At 39.7% G+C, this 24,469-nt stretch overlaps 4 protein-coding genes across 8 annotated transcripts; 1 reads left to right on the top strand and 3 right to left on the bottom strand.

The window, feature by feature from the left end:
• Window positions 1-400: 400 nt before the first annotated feature.
• LOC148295404 (protein DJ-1 homolog D-like) lies at window positions 401-7,283 on the top strand. Its single transcript, XM_088250138.1, has 4 exons — window positions 401-433; window positions 1,180-1,308; window positions 6,661-6,978; window positions 7,101-7,283. The coding sequence occupies exons 1-4, from the start codon at window positions 401-403 to the stop codon at window positions 7,281-7,283; spliced, it is 663 nt and encodes a 220-aa protein (XP_088106264.1).
• A 601-nt stretch (window positions 7,284-7,884) lies between these two features.
• On the bottom strand, window positions 7,885-9,040 carry LOC148295403 (uncharacterized). The gene is made up of 4 exons (XM_088250135.1): window positions 8,853-9,040; window positions 8,665-8,763; window positions 8,497-8,589; window positions 7,885-8,289 (listed from the first exon to the last, which is right to left on the bottom strand). The coding sequence occupies exons 1-4, from the start codon at window positions 9,024-9,026 to the stop codon at window positions 7,885-7,887; spliced, it is 771 nt and encodes a 256-aa protein (XP_088106261.1). The 5' UTR covers window positions 9,027-9,040.
• A 1,209-nt stretch (window positions 9,041-10,249) lies between these two features.
• On the bottom strand, window positions 10,250-12,937 carry LOC148295402 (uncharacterized). Its single transcript, XM_088250134.1, has 2 exons — window positions 10,629-12,937; window positions 10,250-10,553 (listed from the first exon to the last, which is right to left on the bottom strand). Exons 1-2 carry the CDS (start codon window positions 12,935-12,937, stop codon window positions 10,250-10,252), a joined length of 2,613 nt encoding a protein of 870 aa, XP_088106260.1.
• A 2,580-nt stretch (window positions 12,938-15,517) lies between these two features.
• On the bottom strand, window positions 15,518-18,863 carry LOC148295401 (uncharacterized). Of its 5 annotated transcripts, none has more exons than XR_015834370.1 (6): window positions 18,728-18,827; window positions 18,494-18,585; window positions 18,212-18,350; window positions 16,906-16,992; window positions 16,422-16,505; window positions 15,518-15,867 (listed from the first exon to the last, which is right to left on the bottom strand). XR_015834370.1 is itself a non-coding variant. In XM_088249963.1 (6 exons), exons 1-5 carry the CDS (start codon window positions 18,814-18,816, stop codon window positions 16,475-16,477), a joined length of 327 nt encoding a protein of 108 aa, XP_088106089.1. In that variant the 5' UTR covers window positions 18,817-18,863; the 3' UTR covers window positions 15,518-15,867; window positions 16,422-16,474. The 5 variants fall into 5 exon arrangements, 1 of the variants encoding a protein (XP_088106089.1); XR_015834371.1 differs by having other exon boundaries at window positions 18,494-18,590; window positions 18,728-18,807; XR_015834369.1 differs by lacking the exon at window positions 18,728-18,827 and adding an exon at window positions 17,082-17,109 and having other exon boundaries at window positions 18,494-18,701.
• Between the last annotated feature and the right edge of the window lie 5,606 nt (window positions 18,864-24,469).

The raw sequence follows: 24,469 nt of genomic DNA, 5'->3' as shown, positions 1-24,469 counted from the left end.
CATATACATATAAGGCACATCACCCCCCTCTCCGTTGGTCGATGTGGGATCTTACAATCCACCCCCCTTAGGGACCCGACGTCCTCGTCGGCACACTCGCACCACACAGTAGAGTGGCTCTGATACCAAATTGTCACATCCCGGGTCGGCTCCGCCGTAGCACGATATTATCCGCTTTGGGCCCCCCTCTCTGCCCTCACGGTTTTGTTTTTGAGAACTCATGAGCAACTTCCCAGTGGGTCATCCATCCTAGGGTTGCTCTAGCCCCAACTCGCTTAACTTCGGAGTTCCCATGACTCTAAAGCCAGTGAGCTCCCAAAAGGCCTCGTGCTACATGGAGGCGGGCATGTACATATAAGGCACATCACCCCCTCTCCGTTGGTCGATGTGGTATCTTACAATGGTATCAGAGCCAGTTTCAATCCCGGGACCTGTAAGAACTACGTGTGGCTTGATCCCTTGCCCAAGGATACATAGGTAGCCTGGGGTCTCGCCTAGGTACAGCCATGGAATAAACTAGATTTAAAAGGTTTGGTTATATTGTATAACGGGCCTGAGACCCTTATAACTGCTAATGGTTCTGCCTTCATTTATTTGGAGGTTGGAAGCCTTTTCTGTAAACTGTGTGTATTGCATTATGTGTGCTGCCAGTTGGGATATAAACTGTGATTTTAACAAGTTGAGATCTGGGAAAAGTCAAATTTACACTCTGCCGAAATTTCGGCAGAAAGTCTCGGTTCTTAGTAAGTGGGCCCGGCATCGGTGTGATGTCGGAATTTTCCACAGGACTCGTCTCGGGTTCCGAGGAATTCGGGGCGGGTCCTGTCAAAAGATAAATATTTAAAAAGAATTATGTTTGGTGTGATGTTTGAAAAATATTTACAGTTAAATTCATAATTTGAAAAGAGGAATAGTTGCTCACTTCCAACTTGCTTTGCATTTCATTTTTATTTGTAAACAAGAGGAATAGATTTTATAGATTGTAGCCTAAGCTAGTATATATTTAATATTGAACACAGTTGTTGGAAAACAACCTCTGATGAGTTTGAGTTTGAGTTTGAGTTTGAGTTTGAGAGACAAGCAAGACAAAGAAGCTTGAATTCACCTAACCATTACTCTTGTTTTAATGTGTGTGTTGTGTTTGGTTTTCTTTTCTTTTGTGTACCTTTTTGGTTACAGGCTAATAAAGAATCTCGTGGTCACAATTTCACACTGAATGCAACATTTGATGACATTGAATTTGACAAATATGATGGTCTAGTTATACCAGGAGGACGATCTCCTGAACATCTTGCTGCCAAATATAGTGTAATTGAGAGAGTTGAGAATGTATAACAAGAAGAACAAGATAGGTTTTGCAGAGAATTCAAATCTGCCAATTTTAATTTCTTACTTGGTGAAGGGTTAGATATACAAGTATACAAGGTGATTATTAGTTACAAACAATGCACAAGACATGGAGGGAAACATGGAGAGTTTCCATCCCTAAAACAAGGAATATGAAAACAAGGAAAAGTAACAAGGTGGTAGACAAGCCATTTAGGGATGTCTATGTTTTGTCTTTGTCTTTACTAACACTCCCCCTCAAGTTGGTGCAAAGATATCACGCATGCCCAACTTGTCCAGTGAGTCATGGAAAACTTTACTTGATACGCCCTTCGTCAGGATGTCAGCAAGTTGGTTTTCCGAGTTTACAAATGGAAACTTGATTATACCCCTTTCTAGTTTTTCTTTGATGAAGTGTCGGTCGACTTCCACATGTTTGGTACGGTCGTGTTGTACTGGGTTATGTGCTATCTCGATAGCTGATTTATTGTCGCAGTACAAGTTTGTAGCTTTCAATGGTTTAATTCCCAGATCCTTCAGTAATCTCCGTGACCAGAGCAATTCACAAACTCCTTGAGCCATTCCCCTAAATTCTGCTTCAGCACTTGATCTAGCCACAACTTTTTGCTTCTTACTTCTCCAAGTGACTAAGTTGCCCCCCACAAATGTAAAGTATCCAGAAGTAGAACGTCTATCTGTGATGGATCCTGCCCAATCCGCATCTGTGTATCCTTCTGGGTTCATATGTGTATGTTTGGAGAATATCAACCCTTTGGCAGGGGTAGCCTTCAAGTACCTCATGATCCGAGTTACTGCATTCATGTGTGCCTCACTTGGTTGATGCATAAACTGACTCACCATACTCACAGCATAAGCTATGTCGGGGCGTGTGTGTGATAGATAAATCAGTCGCCCAACCAATCTTTGATACCTTTCTTTGTCAGTGGGTACTTGGTCTGGATACATCCCTAACTTGTGGTTCTGCTCAATAGGTGTGTCAGCTGGCTTACAATCAAGCATTCCAGTTTCTGTTAACAAGTCTAACACATATTTTCGTTGGGATAGAAATATGCCATGTGTTGATCTAGCAACTTCTATGCCAAGAAAATATTGTAACTCACCTAATTCCTTCATCTCAAATTTACTAGCAAGGAGCTTCTGCAGATTCTTCATTTCTTCATTGTCATTACCGGTAACCACCATATCATCAACATAGATGATAAGGGCCGTAAGTTTGTCACCACGACGCTTTAAGAATAAAGTGTGATCCGAGTGGCTCTGAGTGTAACCAAAGCGCTTCATAGAATCTGTGAATTTTCCAAACCAGGCTCGTGGTGACTGCTTTAGCCCGTATAATGATTTTCTCAGCTTGCACACGGTGTTGGGACCAAGTGCCATGGAGGTCCCTAGTGGTGGTTCCATATACACTTCTTCTTGCAATTCCCCGTGAAGAAATGCATTCTTTACATCATACTGCAATAGTGGCCAATCAAGGTTTGCAGCCAATGACATGAGAACACGTACGGTATTGATCTTGGCAACAGGTGCAAATGTCTCTTGGTAGTCAATTCCATATGTTTGTGTATACCCTTTGGCCACTAATCGAGCTTTGTATCGATCTATGGATCCATCAGCTTTGTATTTAATGGTGTATATCCACCGACATCCAACTGGTTTCTTCCCTTGTGGCAACTGGACCATTTCCCATGTAGAATTCTTTTCCAGAGCTTCCATTTCAATTGCCATTGCTTCAGCCCATCTGGAATCTGTTATAGCATCCTGCCACTTATTTGGAACACATACAGTAGATAATTGATTGACAAATGATGCATATGACTTTGACAATCTATGAGTTGAAACATGGTTATTAATGGGATATTTAGATTTGGCAGTAAGGTCAGGACAATATTGAGGCTTGGGTTTTCCTCTAGTGGTCCTAGGTGGGAGAGTGTATGGTATAGCATTAGGTGCTTCGGGAATTACCTCAAGTGTTTCCTCATCACGAGACGACTGGTCCGATGGTTGAGAAGAAGGGATTGTATTTTGTTGTTGATCGCAGCAACCATTTGAATTGTCTCCTCCGGGATCTTCACCAAATAAGAACGATAATTTTCCAATACCTTCATCGCTTTCCAAATTTTGAAGTTCACTGGTGCTTGGCGACCGGTCGCTGGGTTCTGTGCGACCGGTCGTTTTGTCACAAAGTCGATTTTCCTCCCTGGAGTCTGGACGACTGGTCGCTTCTGGATTACGACCGGTCGTTTTGTCACAGAATCGATCTTCATCATCGCTGGAGCAAGGCGACTGGTCGCTGGGGTCAGTGCGACCGGTCGTTTCTGGATTACGACCGGTCGTTTTGTCACAGAATCGATTTTCATCACCGCTGGAGCAAGGCGACCGGTCGCTGTGGTCAGTGCGACCGGTCGTTTCAGGAAAGCGACCGGTCGCTTCTGGGTTGCGACCGGTCGTTTTGTCACAGACTTGGATTTTTTCTTCCTTCTCTTCATTCTTTCTCTCCCCCTTAAGAGAAGGGGGCATAGCAGCTTCAAAGTAGGATAAATCTTCATGAAATGTGGCATCCATAGTGACAAAGAACTTACGAGTAGGAGGATGGTAACACTTGTATCCTTTTTGAGTTGATCCATACCCAACGAACACACATCGAATGGCACAAGGGTCCAGCTTACTTCTTTGATGAGATGGAACATGAGCATATACAACACAACCAAATATGCGAGGAGGCAGCTTGAGGACTGTAGGAAGAGAGACATGACGAGCCAAGGTGTTCAGTGGAGTTTCAAACTTCAAAACACTACTCGGCACTCGATTAATTACATATACTGCATAAAGAAGGGCATGTCCCCATAAGTAGTGAGGGACCGATTTATCCAGCATGTAAGCACGAGTAACCTCAAGTAATTGTCGATTCTTTAGCTCTGCGACACCATTTTGTTGCGGAGTGAAAGATATGGAGGTTTGATGAATGATGCCTTGGTCTCGAAAGAAATGTGCCAAGACATTGTTCACATATTCCCCACCATTATCAGACCGGAATACTTTGATGGAAGCTTGGAACTGTGTGGTAACCATAGCATGAAATTCACGGATTGCAGCGGAAACGTCACTTTTATGAGCTAGTAGATATACCCAAGTCATGCGAGTACAATCATCAATAAATGTAATAAACCATCTTTTGCCATTGGAAGAAACTTTAGCAGGACCCCAAACATCAGAGTGAACCAAATCAAAAGGGAATTCCGTTTTATTATCACTTAAGGGAAAAACAGTTCGATGGCTTTTGGCCAATACACAGGTTTCACACTGAAACTGAGAATGATCTAGGCCACGAAACAAAGACGGAAACAAACGTTGAAGATAGCCAAAGGATGGATGTCCTAGACGACGATGCCAAAGCCAAATCTGATGTTGATTGCGAGCTTGTGAGCTGGAACCTTGAGTATGAGCTGCCCTTGGTGGTGAAGAGACCGTCAAGGAATACAACCCCCCTCTTCGTTTACCATGCCCAATCGTCGCGTGAGTCATGAGGTCCTGAAAAAGACAATGGGAAGGATAGAATGTGGCATAACAGTTATGTGAGTCAAGTAATTTTCCAACAGACAGCAAATTGCAATTGATGGAGGGAACAAGTAGTGTATGAGATAAAGATAAGGAAGGGGAAAGTGATATAGTTCCTTCACCAGCAACATTAGAGGGGACTCCATTGGCACTAGTGATGTAAGGATGACGAGACTTAGAAGATATTGTGGAAAACATAGTAGAGTCAAAAGTCATATGATCAGTGGCACCTGTGTCAATTATCCATGTAGTGGGTCGTGTACCTGATTCGGAGTCGGAGAGTAGGGTGGAAGATGGAGAGGCATCGGTAGTTATAACACATGCTGCCTTGGGTGTTTTGTTGCGGGATTTGAAAGCATCCCACCACTCAGGATAACCATGAAGCTTGAAGCACTTCTCAACAAGATGATCACCACCACAATGAGTGCACTTCTCAGTTCCCTTTGCATTGTCAGTTTTGGGGCCCCGGGGGGGAAGTCCGGAGGACATACGGTGTGGTGGCCGATATGGCTTGACCGCCATTGCACTCCCACCGCCAAGCATGGAAGATTGGCGATTATCTTCTTCTACCACTAGTGCATAAGCTTCAATGACTGCTGGAAGCGGATTCATGGCAAGAATCCGACTACGAACGGAATCAAAGTTGGGATCGAGTCCTCCCAAAAAATCGTACACACGTTCCACCTCAAGTGCTTGTTGGTGAAGAGCCACATCATCGGGATTGGTATGTTTGCAGGGACGGAGGCTGTCAATTTCCTGCCATATTATGTGTAATTTTTCGTAGAATACATTCACAGGTTCACCACTTTGAGAGGTGGTGACTGACTGACGACGGAGTTGGTACAACTTGGAGCTATTCTGTGTGACAGTATATGTCTTCCGAGCTGCGTCCCACACCGCATAAGCTGTTAAGCAGTGATCAAATAAGGCACGTACATTTTTGGTCATGGAGTTGAGGAGCCATGACTGCACCAAACAGTTGTCTTCATCCCAAGCTTCATAGCTAGGATCATCAATGGCAGGGGCAATCTTTTTACCATTAATGAAACCAGCCATACGACGAGCAGTGATGGCCAAGCGAACACTACGAGACCATGCAGGATAGTTGGACCCATCCAACTTATCAGGAGTAATTGGAGAGTAGTCATGAGAGGACCGGGGTGGTGGTGGTGTTGTGGAGTCGATCTTGGTGGAGTCGATTTTAGAGGAGTCGCCCGTGGAGTCGTTGATGGAGTCGTTGGTGTCACCCATGAGGTAAATATATTAAAGGATGTAGAGGAAGAAATAGCTTAAAACTTCAGCAAACAAGAGCACAAAAATGGCTTGTGATCAAGACCAATTTTGAGGCAAGGCAAAGTATGAGGTAGGAATAATATAACAGCAAATTATGGGCAAGGATAGGTAGAGATTTAGGCAAGAACAAGGTTATGCAGAGGCAACCAAAATCGATTGCTCTGATACCATGCCAAATATAGTGTAATTGAGAGAGTTGAGAATGTATAACAAGAAGAACAAGATAGGTTTTGCAGAGAATTCAAATCTGCCAATTTTAATTTCTTACTTGGTGAAGGGTTAGATATACAAGTATACAAGGTGATTATTAGTTACAAACAATGCACAAGACATGGAGGGAAACATGGAGAGTTTCCATCCCTAAAACAAGGAATATGAAAACAAGGAAAAGTAACAAGGTGGTAGACAAGCCATTTAGGGATGTCTATGTTTTGTCTTTGTCTTTACTAACACTTGCTATGGAAGGCATCGGTTGTAGAATTGGCGAGAAAATTTTCTGACTCCAGAAAGCCAATTGCTGCTATTTGCCATGGGCTGTTGGTCTTAGCACCTGTAGGCGCTGTTAAAGGTCGCAAGTGCACAGCGGTTTCAACTATGAAGCCTGGATTGGTTGCTGCTGGTGCTCACTGGGTAGAACCAGATTCATTGTCAGTGTGTGTTGCTGACGATAATTTAATTACTGGGGTCACATATTATGGCAATCCTGAGTTCATTGGGCTTTTTCTCAAGGCACTAGGAAGCAACATATGTGCTTCAGAGAGAAGGGTCCTCATCATCATCGAAGTAAGCTTTCTTTTCTTTTTCTTTTATATTGCAATGACAAATATAGGACAAAATATAGCCAAAGATTAAACTGTTAGTTACTAATCATCATCATTTAATTGCTCCCCTCCCAATATTTGTAGAACTACGTGGAAGATTATGAGGTAACTGTGCCTTATCAGACCCTTAAAGTTCTAGGATGCCATGTTGATGTGGTTTGCCCCAAGAAGAAAGCCGGTGATACATGCCCAACTGCTATCCGTGATCTTGAAGGGGGCCAAACCTACAGTGAGATCCAGGGACACACTACAAGAAAAATAGGCTAATGTGACAAAAAAAATTCCTCACATTAGGCAAAATTTCCTCGCGGTTACGTTAAAGTGACCATATTCTGGCGTCACAATGGTCGTCACATTAGGCCCCTCACCCGATGTCAAATGTGACGACTATAACTAAGTGTCACATATGGTACACTGTGACGATGTACGAATTTGTCACTGTTTACAATATGTGACTTCTCGTGTTTTGTCACATTGTTTCTTTTGTGACATATAACAATAGGTCACCAAATTCATTTTTTGATGACTGGAAAGTGGTCACATGGTATATATTATGACGACAGACAAGTTGTCACAATGTTCAATTTGTGATGCTTTATAAATTGTCACTTTGTTTAAAATATGACATATAACAAATCGTCATATTCTATAATTTGTTATGCCAAAAAAACTCATCACAATTGATAATACGTGTGAAAGATTTCATGACAATGATCCTAATAAATGTAATATTCTGCATCAAGAATACAGAAGCTTCATATCATAGATGAATAATATCCAAAATAGCATATCCAAGTTAATCGTATATCCAAGGTTCTAAACACTCTTAGTATCCAAAAGAACATAATTTAAACATGTAAATCTCATCCTAGGTTGTTGCCGACGGCATCAAAGCTGCACGCAACATTGACATCAACTGTGCATTATCCAGCCCACCATTGTTGGATGCCTCCAGAGCTGCCACCAAATTAGCCCTTAAATTTGAATAATCTTCCTGCACACTTTGCATATTTGAGGCAAGCATTTGTACGGTATCTTGTAACTTGCTAAGCTCGGAATTAGAAGTTCCAGAAAAACCAGTAGTTGAGATATTGGCTTCCATTCGAGGAAAAGCACCAAGACCACGAACTGTCCTACCTTTCACTCCAAGTACATCACCCATAATCTTGAACTCAGCCTCAATTGGAACTTCTATTGAATCAACCTCAATATCCTCATCAGCCTCCTCAATCATCTTAGACCTCAGTTCATCTCGCATTTGTTTCATTTTTTCCTATAGACAAACCAACAAATTAAACTTACATATGACATATGAGATGCCATTAGTGTGTGTAAGAAGAACTAATCAACCAGCACCCATCTAAAAAGCAGTATTACATAGTACATAGTACATAGTGTTTTCTAAATATGTAAGAGGATCCACGATTTCAATCAATTTGGGTGCAATAATATTTACTAATATAAATCATTATTGACTTACATGCTTTGCTTGGGCATCCTCACTAATCCAATTATGCTCTTTGTCTTTATGTAGCCTTTCCCAATTATCAATGAATGATAAAGGCTTCCCCTCCTATAAATCAGAAATACAAAAACTGATTAAAATCAATTGGAAAATATTTAATGTAGCTATGTAACTTTATATTACTTTAACAGCCTGTTGAGCATGCTGGACAAATGAGCATGCACCTCCCCTGTGGTTTGTTTTGTTCTTTTTACGGTTATTAGAATTTTTCTTTGACTTTTCCTGTAATAAAAAAAATACATGAATTAACAAATACACTGTTACTCAAAAAATAAAAAAATAAAACAGTAAAACAATTATGGAATACATACCACAAAAGTGGGTTCAGTGTACATTTTATCACAAAGCCAATGCCAATGCTCCACAGCTCGCTTATTCCATAGACTATCCGGAGGCAAGGTGGCCCTTCCCCGTGCTGGAGTAGTGGCAACCTTCTTGTAGTGATCATGCAGCCTATTCTTAAAAACAATGTATGCTCTAGCCATCTTAGCTTCCACAAATTCACTAACCATCGATTGGGTCAGGTCCACATCAAATAATGCCTAACATACACACATACAAAATATTAGGATAGTGCTACAATGCGATAACAAAATCAAATTTATACCAATATTAAACTAACCAGTAAATTGACAATTTGTTTCTTCTTATCGTCATCTGGGACTTTTTCCCACAGCTTATGGCATACAGGTGCATGAGTTCTAATGCTAGTTCCAATCTCATTCGTAAGCAATGTATGAACCATCTTGTTGATAGGGACTTTCAACTTCGGGTCAAATGCAACAGTTAGTGGTTTCCCATCATTGGCTTCTATGAGCTCATGGAGGCGTTTCCCATAAGATCTTCCTCGTCGCTTCGTGCCAGAAGACATAGAAGTAGCCTCTTCAAATCCAAAATAAAAAACAGAACATCAAATATAAAATAAAAACAGAGCAACAACTACTAATATTATGTTTACTCTGTTTATTAATATTATAGTGGTGTTGCTCTGTTTACTGCAGCACCATATTCTGATTACTAATATTAGAATGGTGTTGCTCTATTTACTGCAGCACCATATTCTTTTTACAGCACCATATTCTGTTTACTAATATTAGATTGGTGTTGCTCTGTTTACTGCAGCACCATATTCTGTTTACAGCACCATATTATGTTTACTAATATTAGAGTGGTGTTGCTCTGTTTACTGCAGCACCATATTCAGTTTACTCATGAAGAGTTTACTGCATCACCATTTATTCACAAATCTAAAACTATAAAAACCTTAAAAATGGTACCTGTGTCTTGTGGTGTAACCTCTTGAAGATTTGTCTCATGAGCTGGATGAGTAGGTGTTGGATGAGAAGGTGCTGGATGAAAAGGTGTTGGATGACTAGGAGCTGGATGAGAAGGTGTTGGATGAGAAGCTGATGGATGACCAAGTGCTAGATGAGTAGGTGCACATTGCTTCCTTTTCTTTGATTGCTTCCCACGTTGTTGTTGAGGAGGATTCATCTACATTTTAATGCAAACACAAAAACAGTCAATGTAACTTAAGGATAATTCATCTACATTAGTGCAAAACAATGTTTAAAAAAAATTATATACCAGTACATTAAAATGATGAAACTAGCTGTATCCAAAACTGACCAAATCTCTCATTCTAAATCACTATCTAAATCGCTATGTAAATTATCTTCATCTCCTCCTGATGAAACTAGATGACATACTATTTGAAGGAATCAATCTCATCACAATTGTCCAAGATATACCAAAAAGCTGCTTTCATCTCTTCCTCTGACCATTCACTCAATACATGACCCCCTGTTGGACGTAATTTTTGAGCAAAAACTGAAAGCTTCACCTTAGGTTCACCCCTATCATTGTGTCTTTCTGGTCGATTAAGGGCAGTTTCAACACCACTGAGATACATTGAACAAAATGTTGAAGATTCTTTTGCAATGTATGCCTCACTAATAGAACCCTCAGGTCGAGCTTTATTGCGTACATATTTCTTGTATGTTCCCAACAACCTAGGAATTATTTAAAGATCAGTCACTTGCTAATAATATTAAGAAGAATGAATCATAAAAATTTAAATACATTACCTCTCTATAGGATACATCCATCGGTATGCTACTGGTCCGGCAAGTTTGGCTTCTCGAGGTAGGTGGACAGCTAAGTGAACCATGATATCAAAGAATGCGGGTGGAAAAATTCTCTCTAGCTTGCATAGTGTGAGCACAATATTTTTTTCCAGCTTCTCTAGTTCGGCTACAATCAACGTTTTTGCACATATTTGTTGGAAGAAATATGATAATTCTATAAGTGGGGCAGATATAGATTTCTTCAAGTATTTTCTAACTCCCACCGATAGAAGATGTTGCAAAAACACATGGCAGTCATGGCTCTTCAACCCCGATAGCTTTCCATCATCTAAATTCACATTTCTTGATATATTGGCTGCATAACCATCAGGAAATTTAACTGATTTTAAGAATTGGCAGAAAGCTCTACGATCATGTGGTTTTAGTGCATATTCCGAGGGAGGCTTATCAAACTTGCTCCCATTCTCCTTCAACCACAACTCTTTTCTAATTTTCATGTCTTTCAAATCCAACCTTGCCTTGTATGTGTCTTTCGATTTCTTATCTATACTGAATAATGTCCCAATGATGCTATCACAAATGTTCTTCTCTATATGCATAACATCCAAGTTATGTCTAATTTTTAAATGGGGCCAATAATCTAATTGAAAAAATATACTTTTTTTGGTCCAATTTAATTCCTCATCATTCCGCTTTCTCTTTCTCTCCTTATTATCGGGATGCTTACCAGGTTTGCAAGGCCTAATGTAATCAAACTGCTCCAGAATATCTTCCCCGGAAAATTCTCTTGGAGGAGGTCTCATCTCTTGATGGCCATCAAAATCAGCTTTATTTTTGCGCCATGAATGTTGCATGGGTAAGTAGCGGCGATGCCCAATATAACCAATCTTACTCCGTAACCTACAGTATGTAGTATCCATATTACATACCGGACATGCTAAAAACCCCTTGGTGCTCCAACCGGATAAGTTTCCATAAGCTGGAAAGTCGTTAATTGTCCAAATCACAGCTGCTCGTAAATTAAACATAGACTTAGTCATATAATCATAAGTCTGAACACCATGTTCCCACAATTCCTTAAGCTCATCAATCATTGGAAGCAAATAAACATCAATATCTCTGCCTGGAGCTTGTGGACCAGGAATTAACAAAGTCATCATTGAGAATGTTTGCTTCATGCACTTCCATGGTGGCAAATTATAAGGTACAGCTATGACAGGCCACATACTATAAGTCGTGCTCATATTTCCAAAAGGATTAAATCCATCCGTTGCAAGGCCTAATCTGACATTTCGTGGGTCTTTAGAAAAGTCTGGGTACATTTTATCAAAATCTTTCCATGCAATAGAGTCTGCTGGATGCACCATTTGTTCACTATCATCAACCCGCTTATCTTTGTGCCACCTCATATCAGTCGATGTGTTTCTTGACATAAACAATCTCTGTAACCTAGGCTTCAATGGAAAGTAACGTAATACTTTTTGAGGAATCTTCTTTCCTTTTTCAGAAGTACTATCCTTATACCTTGGCTCATTGCACTCTGGGCATTTATCCTTCCATTCATGCTCCTTATAGAACAATACGCAGTCATACTTACAAGCATGTATGTTTTCATAACCTAAGCCCAAACCTTTCAACATCCTCTTGCACGCATAGTATGTTTCTGGAATATTATTGGGTTTGGGATATGTCTTCCTCATGAATCCTAATAACTTATCAACTGATTTGTTGGTCCAACCTCCATCAACTTTGTACTGAATCAATTCCACAACAGCCTTCAAAACTGTATATTCAGTGCAACCTGGGTATAGTTCACATTGAGCTTCACTCAATAACCTCTCATAGTTATCCTTATCCATACTCATACTATCAATATTACTATTGTTATCACCATCTACGGTATCTCCTCCCTCCATTGCATTATCTCCATCCTCTCTTATTTCCTGAACAACATCTTCCCTATAAAATATGTCATTCATCATATTAAATATTTCATCATTGCCTTGAAGGTTAGGCTCAATAGTTGGAGAACTCGGAGCTGGAAAGGTCAAACCATGTGGTAGAAAATCAACTTCTTCTCCATGATATATCCATCTGTCATAAGTAACATCCATTCCATACCGCAACAAATGGAAGTGAACCATATCAATAGGGTGCCAAAATGAATTATGGCAATGCCTACATGGACATAATATCTCACCACTAGCATTCACATGGTGTCTTGCAACATCAATGAAGGATTCAATCCCTTTCTTATAATTTGGATCGTTTCCTCGATCACGACATTTGGCAATCCACTGCCTATCCATCTAAAACTTGTGTTTAGAAACCACTATATATAGAAGAAAGTATAGACATAAACATAAACAAGAAAAGTTAATGACTATGATAAACGGCAGGGGAATTCACCTCTCTGCAAATTTTTTCTAATAAACCTGCTCCCAGCAAAAAAGCAACAGACCTGCCAAAAAAAAAGGCAAGCACTAGTAATTAGATAATAAACATGTTCCAAATTTATTATGTAGAAACAAATCTTTTAAAGCCTAGCATGATGAGTTGTCATGCTTTTTATGATATCCTCAAAGGCTTGGCTCATAATTGATCTTTTAGGTAGCCAACGATAGAAATCATATTGATCACATGTATATATTCTTCTATAATTGCCTCAACAAACAGACAAAAAGTAGTAAAGTTAATAAATATATATTCTTCCTATTACATTCCAATCTCCTCCTAAAGCACAACTCCAATTAGAACTCTAAGAACGAGATTTTTGAAATGTAAACACCGATTCATATTTCTATTTTTGAACAGCAAAGATCATAACGCAAATTAACAACAGTGCATAAAAACCCAATAAATCAAATTATGCCTGAAGAGATTTCACAAATAAACCAATCAACAATCACAGGATGATTCTATGAATCCTACATCTTCAACATGCAAAAATTCATCAAAACACTCAACTTACCCAAACTGAAGCAAAGAGATAAAAAAAATTACAAGTTAAAACTACAAATATGATACCTGTTTTAGGATTAAGAAGACAAAGTATTGTGGAGCCTTGAGGAATTAGGAATGAATTTCGTCAAAGTGGTAGTTGTTGCTGGAGCAATAATGGTCGTTGGAGAAGTTGCCGTCGTAGGAGAAGTAGCCGACGACGAAATAGTATTGATCGATGGCCGCTGATTTGAGAAACGCAGATGGCTATGAGTCTTGGTAGCAGAGCGAGTAAAGAGTGAATAAACAGAGGCAGATGAATGAATAGTTGTAATTTTGATTAATATTTTAAATGAATAAGTGAGGCCAGGTCCTCACATGTGCGAATATGTAATGAAAACTAACCTTAAAATATAATTTTTATTTTGGGGCGGGAAACTTTTCTTGGATAGATAGATATTCCCCACTAAATATTCCCGCACTAAATATTCCCTCCTTTTTATTTTTTATTTTTTTGGATAGATATTCCCGCACTAAATATTTGTGACGCCTTGAAATATTATATGTGACTCAACAAGCCTCACAAATAGTTGTTGGTCTCTCCCGCCCAAAACCGCCAGCCTATTTGTGAGGGATTTGGCCTTCCTCCAAAATTGCAGATGTCTTCGTTGTCTTATGAGTGACGACTTGATAAATTCGTCACAAATACCTATTATATGTGACGAATTTACAAGCCTCACTTTTAATTTGGTCACTTTAGCCTTTTTTTCTTGTAGTGACATAATTTTGTTTTAACGGCTGACTTTGAATCCATAGATGCCTCAAGTTATGACGCTCTTGTACTCCCTGGAGGTAAAGCTCCAGAGTTTTTGGCCCTAAAGGAGGATGTTATTGTAGTAGTGAAACAATTTATGGAAGCCAGAAAACCAGTTGCATCCATCTGCCATGGCCTGGAAATTTTAGTTGCTGCTGGTGTTCTGCAGGTACGGTTCTTAAAGAAAAAATATATTTCCTACCTGCATTTAGTGCTTAAACGTTTGTCACTAAAACATTAATATAATGCTTCCAGTTTTAATGCTACTTATTAAAGAAAAAGTAAAACAGATTGAAATACTTTATCGATTGTACTTGAAAAGGAAGAAAAAAAGGTTACATCTAGTGCTTTGTATTTTGGTTCTGTTGAGCTGATCTGTTGTGACCTATTAACCTCTCAATTGTAAATAACTATTGGGAAGAGGGAGGTGAGTACTCTTTAAAATCGCAAACGAGATGATATTTTTTTTGTTTCTTTTGATTAGTGGTTAATGTACTTATTTTCTGATTAGGCACTTTTTAGCATGTCATAATTGGTTTAATTGGCTATATTTCAGGGGAAGAAATGTACTGGATACCCAAGGATTAAGGCTCGTGTGGTTTCGTTGGGGGGGACGTTTGTGGAAGCGGATCCAATAGATCGTTGTGTCACTGATGGAAATCTAGTTACCGCAGCAGCGTGGCATGGCCAACCAGAGCTTATTTCTCAATTGATGACATTCACTACTACAAAAATTGAAATAGACGACAGGAAAACACCGTCGTCTTTTTCTTTTTCAAACCGTCGTTAAATCGACTGTCGTCTTTTTGAATGTCAAACTACGACGGTAATTAACCGTCGTCTTTACATATAATAGACGACGGTTTTTAACATAACCGTCGTCTATTATATGTAATAGACGACGGTTCTTTCATAAAACCGTCGTCTATTATATGTAATAGACGACGATTCTGTTAAAAACCGTCGTCTATTATATGTAAAGACAACGGTTTCTTGAAATATTGTCATTTATTAGCTCTAAGACGACGGTTATTAACTATAAAACTGACGTAATTTTACATTTTAGTTTTTTTTTCTTGTTTCAAATGGTATCAGAAATATATACTCAAATATGCTATTACCCAAGCCATACATATATATACTCAAAAATTGTTTATTTCATAAACAGAATATCAAGAGTACAGTAGAACAAAATAAAATCTAAAAAATAAAAGTACTCTAAGGCAGCTAGCTGCAAGCCTAATTACAATAATACACCAAAATTCCTATACCTAATTATCCTTCAAGTCAAGTTCTCCATATGTATACAGAGCTATACATTCATCATCACCAATTTTCCTCTGCATTTCTTCAACTTTTACCACTATGAGCAGCTTCTTTAGTACAATTTTCTCCTAACAAGACCTACATCTAGTACTCCTCATCCAAGCCTTCCTCTCATCCAAACATACAATTGATGCACAATTGAAGTCTACTCCATCATCCCTGTAAATAAATCAAAATGACAAAGAAAAAAAGGCTAAGATTACAAACAAATAAAATTAGATGAAAGAGAAATTTTACTTCACAGAAGTATGCAGTATTTCTAAGGGCCAGGAGATATACAGGTACATAAATTTCAGTTCGTCAACTGTCAGCCTAGAATCTCAATGACTTGGCCTAGCAAGTATACATGCATTTCACAAGCCAAAAATATAATAAAACAATTTAAACATGCCCAGCCTTGTTAGCAGGCCTTGAATTTTCCCAAATTGAACAAATGAAGAAGGTTAGTATTATCATCTAATCTTAGTCCTAGTTCTAAGGTTAATGCTTTATCATCTAAACTTTGTTGATTGAACAGTAGAAATCTATACCATACATAAAAAAAGAATGATCAGTTAACAAAACCTTTCTTTTTGATAAGACACATATGTGTTTAACTGAACTACTCCAATTATCTATAATCAATACCTAAATCCAAACCTATAACCCATACCAACAGCAGCAAATCTGAACTCAAAAACAAAGATTCCTTTAATTCTTTTAAAGAAACATACAGCTAGTCGAAGGTGATGAACTTGATTGGCCATGCAGGGTCTTGCATCTATAGCTACTCTTTCAACGGCAGCAAATCCATCTGCCTGTGGAATAGGAAGAAAGAAAGTTTGATAAAACTCGCTTAGAGTACTTGCAAATGAAGCTCGGCAGGAACTATTGGACAGAATATATGTAAAGCCAATACAAGATTGGTAGATGGATAAAAGTAGCAACTGACTTAATCCGAAAGTTAGAGGTGCAAGTAAAGCAGGGCATAAGAGTCGAGGCTTAAAGCGTATAATGTGTCAGAAAAAATGGAAACAACAAGAAATAGAAAGTAATTGTGAAAATAAAATAATGTAGATTATAACTCAATTGGAGATGTCTTCGAACCATAGCTGCATTAGTAATATATATGTCAGATCCACAAAACATTCATAACCATATGACTATCCAAACTGAAAGATAACAAAAGCAACGAGTCTGCAGTAGCAAGATTAATACCAAGTCCTCCAGCTCTGATAGAAACACTGGAAGCAATGGCTTAAGTGCTTTTGGTGAACAAAATCCAGGTATGAGAATTGCTCCTCCCTGCAAGGTCACAAACATAACATATTAGGATTAATATAGACCATTCACTGGAAAACATTTAATATATGAAGCAAGGGAACTGAACTTACAAACCCTTGAGAAAGCTTCCCAAGAAACCTGTTGAACAGAAGCTAACATACAATGTTATACACTTGGAGTCAATAACAGAACATGAAATACTCGACTATCATTGACAGCTATAACAAGCTCAGATATAAGAGAATCGACATCTTCCTCATCTATGACTAAGACCACAATGTCAGCAACCTCCCTTGCCAACTTTTGAACTTCCTAACATTTCCAAAGCAACAATATTTCAAATTCAGCCCATTCTTTACCAGATCCTAAGTTCGGTGGTATATGCCCATTCTTTGTCCATTGCTATAGTGAACAACTTGTTAACAGAATCGTTCATCCTGTTACAAATATATCACATCAGTTAACACAAGTTCAGAATAATTACTCTGAACCTGCACACAAAAAATCAAATGATCCTCAAGAAGGCTCAGATTGTGACACATGTCATGCTTAGATTGCTTTGACTGTTAGATGTTAGAGTTTGTTATTGAGAGAGAGTTGTGTTTCTCTCTTGTATAAAAAAAAGTACATTCTTGTAATTATTTTCATTCAAGTCAATAAAATCAGAAAGTTCCAGATTCACTTTTCTCTTCAATTCTCTAATCTAGACTTTTCTCAGTATCCAAACACATAATACCTTATTTACTCATCGCATCCCAATTCGAATAAGATATCAAATTAAAATTTCAAGCAAGAACTAAAATTCCAGCACACCTGCCCACCCAATACAAACCGATGATTGAAGCGCCCACCCAGGAACATTATGGTTGAAGTGTTGCATTCTTAAGCTATCGATAATCCCCAAATTTGAGTTGAAGATAACAATTACACTCTGACATAAGTTGGAAGGATAATTTCTCTTTTTCGGTAACCACGAGGAGAAATTTTCACATAATCAAAATTACTCTCTGAAAATAAAAAAAAATACAAATTTCTAAATTCTAACGCACAACTAGAACCCAAATTCAATCAAATAAAATCAAAAATACAAGTAGAATCTTGGATTCAATCAAATAAAATCAAACATTCACATAGAATCCACAATAAAAGCAAGTTACGGACATCTAGAATTCAAATCAATCCTAAACTGATATGAAAACTTTGTATCAAGCATGGAGGTTAGGGCTTTTGAAAATCGCACCTTGGGAACTGTCACTGAGCCTTCAACTTCGAAGCAATTGGCCTCGAGCAGTTGTCTTCCACCATATCGTGTATTTACGTAAATACACGATATGGTGGGAGCCCAAGTGTTGGTAACCTCATCATATGGGGCACACGCCCTGAAAAATCCAAATCAATATAATCAGCTTCAATGCTTCACGAACTAAAAACAATAAAGCATGCATCTTTGTTTTCTGTTTTTTTTTTCAGTCATTAAAATTAGGGACTTTCAAAGGAATTAAGGAAACAAAGAGGGCCTTACTTGCATCGATGTTCGGCTTTGGGGAGCTTCGAACGGAAATTTTCTCAACCATGGATCTATTAAATTTATCTTCTCTGTTCCTCTGCCCTGCCCTGCTCTTTTGATAATTACCAAAATCAACAACCCAATGAGTGCAGCCGCACACACAACACGAAGAGAATACAGAGAGAGAGAGAGAGAGAGAGAGAGAGAGAGAGAGAGAGAGAGAGAGAGAGAGAGAGAGAGTTTGGCTACCCATGAGAATCCCGGAGAGTCTGAGATCCATGGGAACTGAAGGATTCAAAAGATCCTCGCTGCAAACAAAAAATCATGAAAATTTGCATCGGATTTTTAGACAACAAATCAGAAGAAGCCTAAGCAAACTCCTAGAAAAGTAACTTCGTACCTTTCTGTGCCCCTGATTTTTCAGGGTAAGAAGGGGTAGAGAAAATGCCTCGAGCCAATGTTCGAGTACCAGGCGCCACGGCGCTGAAGTAACCCATGCCATACTCCCAGGAAAAGCTCGAACGACCTTCAACAAAAGGGTACCTGTACCCGAAACCGACACAGGTGGGTAGGTAGAGAATACCTAGGGGCGCGAGACAACTCTCTCTAAGGAACTCGGCAAAATAGCCCCGTAACTTCGGGAGAAGGGGTGCCCCCTCACAAAGGGGGTCGCAGTGACCAGGCGTTTTTCAAACCCGCATCAAAAGACAGATATTAGTTATAAGAAATCCCCGATTGGATAAGGCAGAGCGAGGGGAATTCGTCTTTCGGCTTTAGGACTAGCTCAGTCTTCTTTAATAAATAGGTATTGCATATTGAAGTTCAAAAGCCATCACTACGGTACGGACTGAGCAAACAACAGAGGAAGCCTTGCCTTGGCTTACTACACTACAGGAAAGTCCTGGCCAACCCACCCATAAAGTACGGGGTGTCACACTTCAAACCAACCTCTCTGTATTTGAGCGCATCTCCTCTTTTGAGGGCTTTCGTGAAAAGTTGTTTGTTGGTATGCCGGATAGAAAGGTTCCGGAAAACTGTAACGCCTATGTCTCAGGACAATGAGCTTTAAAAAGACATGTATTCTTAGCGGGGTCATTCAAGCTTGGACCAGGGAATCTCTCGTCATTAAGGCTTATTATTTCGTCTCCTTGGTTTGATCTGCGGTTTGAATCTTCTATTGCACCACTTTTGATCTCTCTCCTAAACCTTCCCCTTAATTTCTTCAATCCTCTCACTCAAACCTGTGAATAACCCTGTAACTAAAACTCATCTTGACGCTCCGACCTAAATGGGAAGAGAGGTTGCTTCTCAACTACTAAATCCCATTTAAGTTGGGCTAGTCTCTTTTTAGGGTTCCATACTTTGGGACTTTATGTTCATAATGATGTCATGCTTGCTTTTGGTACTCCGGAGAAACAAATCTTGATCGAACCTATATTTGCCCAATGGATACAATCTGCTCATGGTAAAACTTCATATGGGTTCGATGTACTTTTATCTTCAACGAATGGTCCAGCGTTCAATGCGGGTCGAAGCATATGGTTACCTGGTTGGTTAAATGTTGTTAATGAGAATAGTAATTCACTATTCTTAACAATAGGACCCGGAGATTTCTTAGTTCATCATGCTATTGCTCTAGGTTTACATACAACTACATCTAGTGCTTGCCTTATCTGTGAAATGGCGTGGAGCATGCCATCAAATTCATTATTTAAAGCCTTAGAGCAGTAGCACGCACAGGGATAGAAAACCCTTCTGATCCCAAGGAATGCGCATCTTGTGGTATCGAGATGCACGCAGAAGACTTCGGAGTCGGGTCGGGGACCCTGTGACTAATTCCTTCGGTCGCGGACGTCGATCAATCTATCACAGGCCGCTCTGTCATTGTCTGATTTCTGGTTGTCTGATCACACTCGAAATTATGTATCTACTTATCGTATTTTTGCCCCTTCTCGGTAGCTCCGTAGCAGGTTTTTTCGGACGTTTTCTAGGATCAGAAGGAACCGCTATAATGACCCATCAGGCAACAACGATTCTGCCTGACCCTACTTAAGCATGCATATTATGTCAGTGAAGACTTGGTGTGAAGCCTTGGAGCTTACGTTAGAAGAGCAAAAGGCCCGGGCCTGTAGATACTCGCACAACATCTCCTATTCATAGATCTGCGCCTGCCTTTATACAGTTAGATACAAAATTATCTATTTTTGAAACAGGAATTAAAGTAGTAGACCTTTTAGCCCCTTATCGCCGTGGAGGAAAAATAGGACTATTCGGGGGGGCTGGAGTGGGTAAAACAGTACTCATTATGGAATTGATCAACAACATTGCCAAAGCTCATGGGGGTGTATCCGTATTTGGCGGAGTAGGTGAGCGTACTCGTGAAGGAAATGATCTTTACATGGAAATGAAAGAATCTGGAGTAATTAATGAACAATTCCTTTCTTACGCAATTATAGTTGGAAATGCTTTAAGCGCGTATTGATACTTCTTAAGCAATTCTTCCTGAATAGCCTGGATTCTATCGTCGAGAGCCACTTTGAAAGTATTGCCTAAACTCTTACGACTCAATATGATAAAGCCTATAAAACAACGAGCTACTATCATTTCTTCCCAACAAGCATTAGCTCTCCCTGAAAAGGAGGTGATCCAGCCGCACCTTCCAGTACGGCTACCTTGTTACGACTTCACTCCAGTCACTAGCCCTGCCTTCGGCATCCCCCCCCTTGCGGTTAAGGAAAAAGAGGGCCTCTTATTCTCATCATATTAAAGGGGCGTGGCTCTGTATGAGGCTCGTACTGCAACCTCCCCTCTCGTCTCAGGGTGAGGCAAGGAATTCAATGTTCGTTGTTTTGTATCTACTGATGCCAAAAGCGGGAGAAACCCCATCCCTCTCTTTCCTTTTTTACGCCCCCACGTCGCCACACGGGAGGGACATGGGGACGTAAAAAAGGGGATCCTATCAACTTGTTCCGACCTAGGATAATAAGCTCATGAGCTTAGTCTTACTTCACCGTCGAGAAACGAAAGAAGACTTCCATCTCCAAGTTTAACTCAGACGTAGCTCGCTTCTTTTTGGGTGTGAAGCAGTGTCAAACCAAAATACCCAACAAGCATTAGCTCCACGAGGAAGAAGATCTAATCTAAAGCTTATGAAATGGAAGATGGGAATCCAGATGGGGGCTTAAAAATGATCGCGATGAGGAAGGGTAGCTTCCATGGGCAGCGCGAGGGAGATGACGAATGCGGCAAGATCGGTGACCTGAACGGCTCGACGGAGATGGCGATCAAGGCAAGTTCGGTGGACGGCGCGAGGGAGATGTGCTTCATAGATGTGAGAAAGGGTTTTCTTCTGAAAGGTCATGATGTAGTACAGTGTTTGAGAGAGCGTGGGTTTTCTGAAAAGCTCCGCGCTCGCGAACTTAAAAGTTAAATTTTGTTTAGCGCCTCTTAAAAACACGACGGTTGTAATAAGGTATCGTCGTAACTTTATAAATTAACCCGAAACATCAGCGTATTAGGCACCTTATCACGACGGTATTATAACACTCGTCGTCTTTTAAAATACCACGACAGTTTTATATAAACGGTCGTCTATTGGGTGTCGTTGTTTAACATAATTGTAGTAGTGATTGCTTGATATTCAAGTATCATTCTAGGCACCCTTTACCGGGTCAGCTGCTTCCAAGTAATATATGTAATTCAAAAACGAATAAGAGAATAAAAGAATAAGAAACATTGTCAGAAACTCCGTGTAATTCAATAAAAGAATAAGAGCATATGTTAAGGTGATGTATGTATCTATGAGGGAACAATGATGCTCTGATTCTGCAGTATATGTACCAATTGTGGATGGATCCTGTATGTTTGTAACTACGTAAAGTTGATTATGATTTTTATGGAAATCCTTGAATCTGCTTTCTGATCTTGCGTTTACATTCCTAGTTTAATGATTAAAATCTACCCGTATTAAAAAGAATGGCTCCGGAGGGTGCAAATGATCCCACCATAATAAGTTGCATCCATCTGCCATGGCCTGGAAATTTTAGTTGCTGCTGGTGTTCTGCAGGTACGGTTCTTAAAGAAAAAACATATTTCCAACCTGCATTTAGTGGTTAAACGTTTGTCACTCAAACATTAATATAATGCTTCCAGTTTTAATGCTACTTATTGAAGAAAAAGTAAAACAGATTGAAATACTTTTTCGATTGTACTTGAAAAGGAAAAAAAAAAAAAGGTCACATCTGGGAAGACGGAGGTGCTTTGTATTTTGGTTCTGTCGAGCTGATCTGTTGTGACCTATTAACCTCTCAATTGTAAATAACTACTGGGAAGACGGAGGTGGTTAATGTACTTATTTTCTGATTAGGTACATTTTAGCATGTCATAATTGGTTTAATTGGCTATATTTCAGGGGAAGAAATGTACTGGATACCCAGGGATTAAGGCTCGTGTGGTTTCATCAGGGGGGACATTTGTGGATGCAGATATTTTAAACGTATAGCCGTCCGGCTATACTCCTTAAATATAATATATTCGAATATTTTAAGAGTATAGCCGCGCGGCTATACGCTTCAAATATATTCAAAAAGAACATGAAGCTTGCACCTCGCAGAGGAAAGATCGCAGTCAGCCATTTCGCTTCTCCATCAACTCAAGCTTCGATTTCTTCGGTTTCGGCTGCTTCGTCCTCTGGGTTTGGCACCCAAAAAAGACCCAACCCGCCTAGGAGACCCGCCCAGCCGCCTAGCTCCCGCCCAGCCGCCTAGCCACTCGCCTAGGCCCATTTTTGGAACGCTGCGATTGACTGAAAGTCTGAAGCCTGAAATTGAAAAAATTTAGCTGCAAATTTGAGCATGTCATAATTGGATTAACAGGCTATATTTCAGGGGAAGAAATGTACTGGATACCCTGGGATTAAGGCTCGTGTGGTTTTGTCAGGGGGGACGTTTGTGGAAGTGGATCCAATAGATCTTTGTGTCACTGATGGAAATCTGGTTACCGCAACAGCGTGGCATGGCCAACCAGAGCTTATTTCTCAGGTGATGACATTGCTTGATATTCGAGTATCATTCTAGGCACCCTTTACCAGTGCTAAAATATGAATACGGGTTTTCAATATGTTCAGATAATTTATTCTTCTCCATAAGGAGGTATATATAAAGAGTTTACAAGAGTGCTATACAAGGAATTAGATACAGGAAAGAATTAGGAAAGTATCTCCTAATTATACAAAGATTTATCAATTATATAAAATAGGAAAGTAAATCCCTTAATTAATCAAGGAAATAAATCTCCTTGATTAATTAGGAGACTCACTTCAACACTCCTCCTCAAGTTGGTGCATATACGTCACCAATGCCCAACTTGGTAAGTGAGTCATGAAATACTCTTCCACAAATAGCTTTGGTTAAGATGTCTGCCAATTGATCTTCTGATTTTACGAATGGTAGGCGAATGATCTTCTTCTCAATTTTTTCCTTGATAAAATGTCTATCCACCTCAACATGTTTAGTTCGATCATGTTGAACTGGATTATGAGCAATATCGATGGCTGACTTGTTATCACAATGTAACTCCATTGGTTTTTTTGGCTTGAAACCCAATTCTGTCAACAATCTTCTGATCCATAGTAATTCACAAACTCCGTGAGCCATTCTCTCTCTCTCTGACTCCCTCACTTTGGATTCTGTGTTGATTGTTCCATCCTTACATCATAATCTCTTGTCTGTTGCCCAAATTACTACGGCTTTGAATTGTACTGTAACTTTTTGGCCTACTCATTGTGTTTTTCAGGACATTCTCAGCAGCAAGACGATTGGTTGTGGTACTAGGAGGGGCAAACTCTACTATTTGGACTTGGCTTCTGGCAGTGAAGCCAGCCTCAGTCAAGCTTACAAAATTGGGGGTGCGAGTGTTGAGAAGCACACTTCCAAAGTATGGTTATGGCATCGCCGTCTTGGACATGCTTCGTTTGGATACTTACAGAAGCTA

The sequence above is a fragment of the Prunus avium genome, chromosome 3 (genome assembly GCF_965620075.1).
Source record: "Prunus avium chromosome 3, drPruAviu1.hap1.1, whole genome shotgun sequence".
Taxonomy (NCBI): Eukaryota; Viridiplantae; Streptophyta; class Magnoliopsida; order Rosales; family Rosaceae; genus Prunus; species Prunus avium.
This window is presented reverse-complemented; position numbering and strand designations above follow the sequence as displayed.

What these genes read in the sequence shown, in the direction of transcription:
- LOC148295404 (XM_088250138.1), top strand. Translation starts at nt 401, where the DNA reads ATGGTATCAGAGCCAGTTTCAATCCCGGGACCT. An exon ending in ATCTTGCTGCCAAATATAGT is followed by an intron (nt 1,309 to 6,660) that starts GTAATTGAGAGA and finishes TTGCTATGGAAG; the next exon opens with GCATCGGTTGTAGAATTGGC. An exon ending in GGGTCCTCATCATCATCGAA is followed by an intron (nt 6,979 to 7,100) that starts GTAAGCTTTCTT and finishes CAATATTTGTAG; the next exon opens with AACTACGTGGAAGATTATGA.
- LOC148295401 (XM_088249963.1), bottom strand. Translation starts at nt 18,816, where the DNA reads ATGCAAATTTTCATGATTTTTTGTTTGCAGCGAGGATCTTTTGAATCC. An exon ending in AAAGCCGAACATCGATGCAA is followed by an intron (nt 17,110 to 18,493) that starts GTAAGGCCCTCT and finishes TCTGTTCAACAG; the next exon opens with GTTTCTTGGGAAGCTTTCTC. An exon ending in TATCAGAGCTGGAGGACTTG is followed by an intron (nt 16,506 to 16,905) that starts GTATTAATCTTG and finishes CCTATTCCACAG; the next exon opens with GCAGATGGATTTGCTGCCGT.
- LOC148295402 (XM_088250134.1), bottom strand. Translation starts at nt 12,937, where the DNA reads ATGGATAGGCAGTGGATTGCCAAATGTCGTGATCGAGGAAACGATCCA. An exon ending in TGGATGTATCCTATAGAGAG is followed by an intron (nt 10,554 to 10,628) that starts GTAATGTATTTA and finishes AATAATTCCTAG; the next exon opens with GTTGTTGGGAACATACAAGA.
- LOC148295403 (XM_088250135.1), bottom strand. Translation starts at nt 9,026, where the DNA reads ATGGCTAGAGCATACATTGTTTTTAAGAATAGGCTGCATGATCACTAC. An exon ending in ACACTGAACCCACTTTTGTG is followed by an intron (nt 8,764 to 8,852) that starts GTATGTATTCCA and finishes TTTTTATTACAG; the next exon opens with GAAAAGTCAAAGAAAAATTC. An exon ending in AGGATGCCCAAGCAAAGCAT is followed by an intron (nt 8,290 to 8,496) that starts GTAAGTCAATAA and finishes GTTTGTCTATAG; the next exon opens with GAAAAAATGAAACAAATGCG.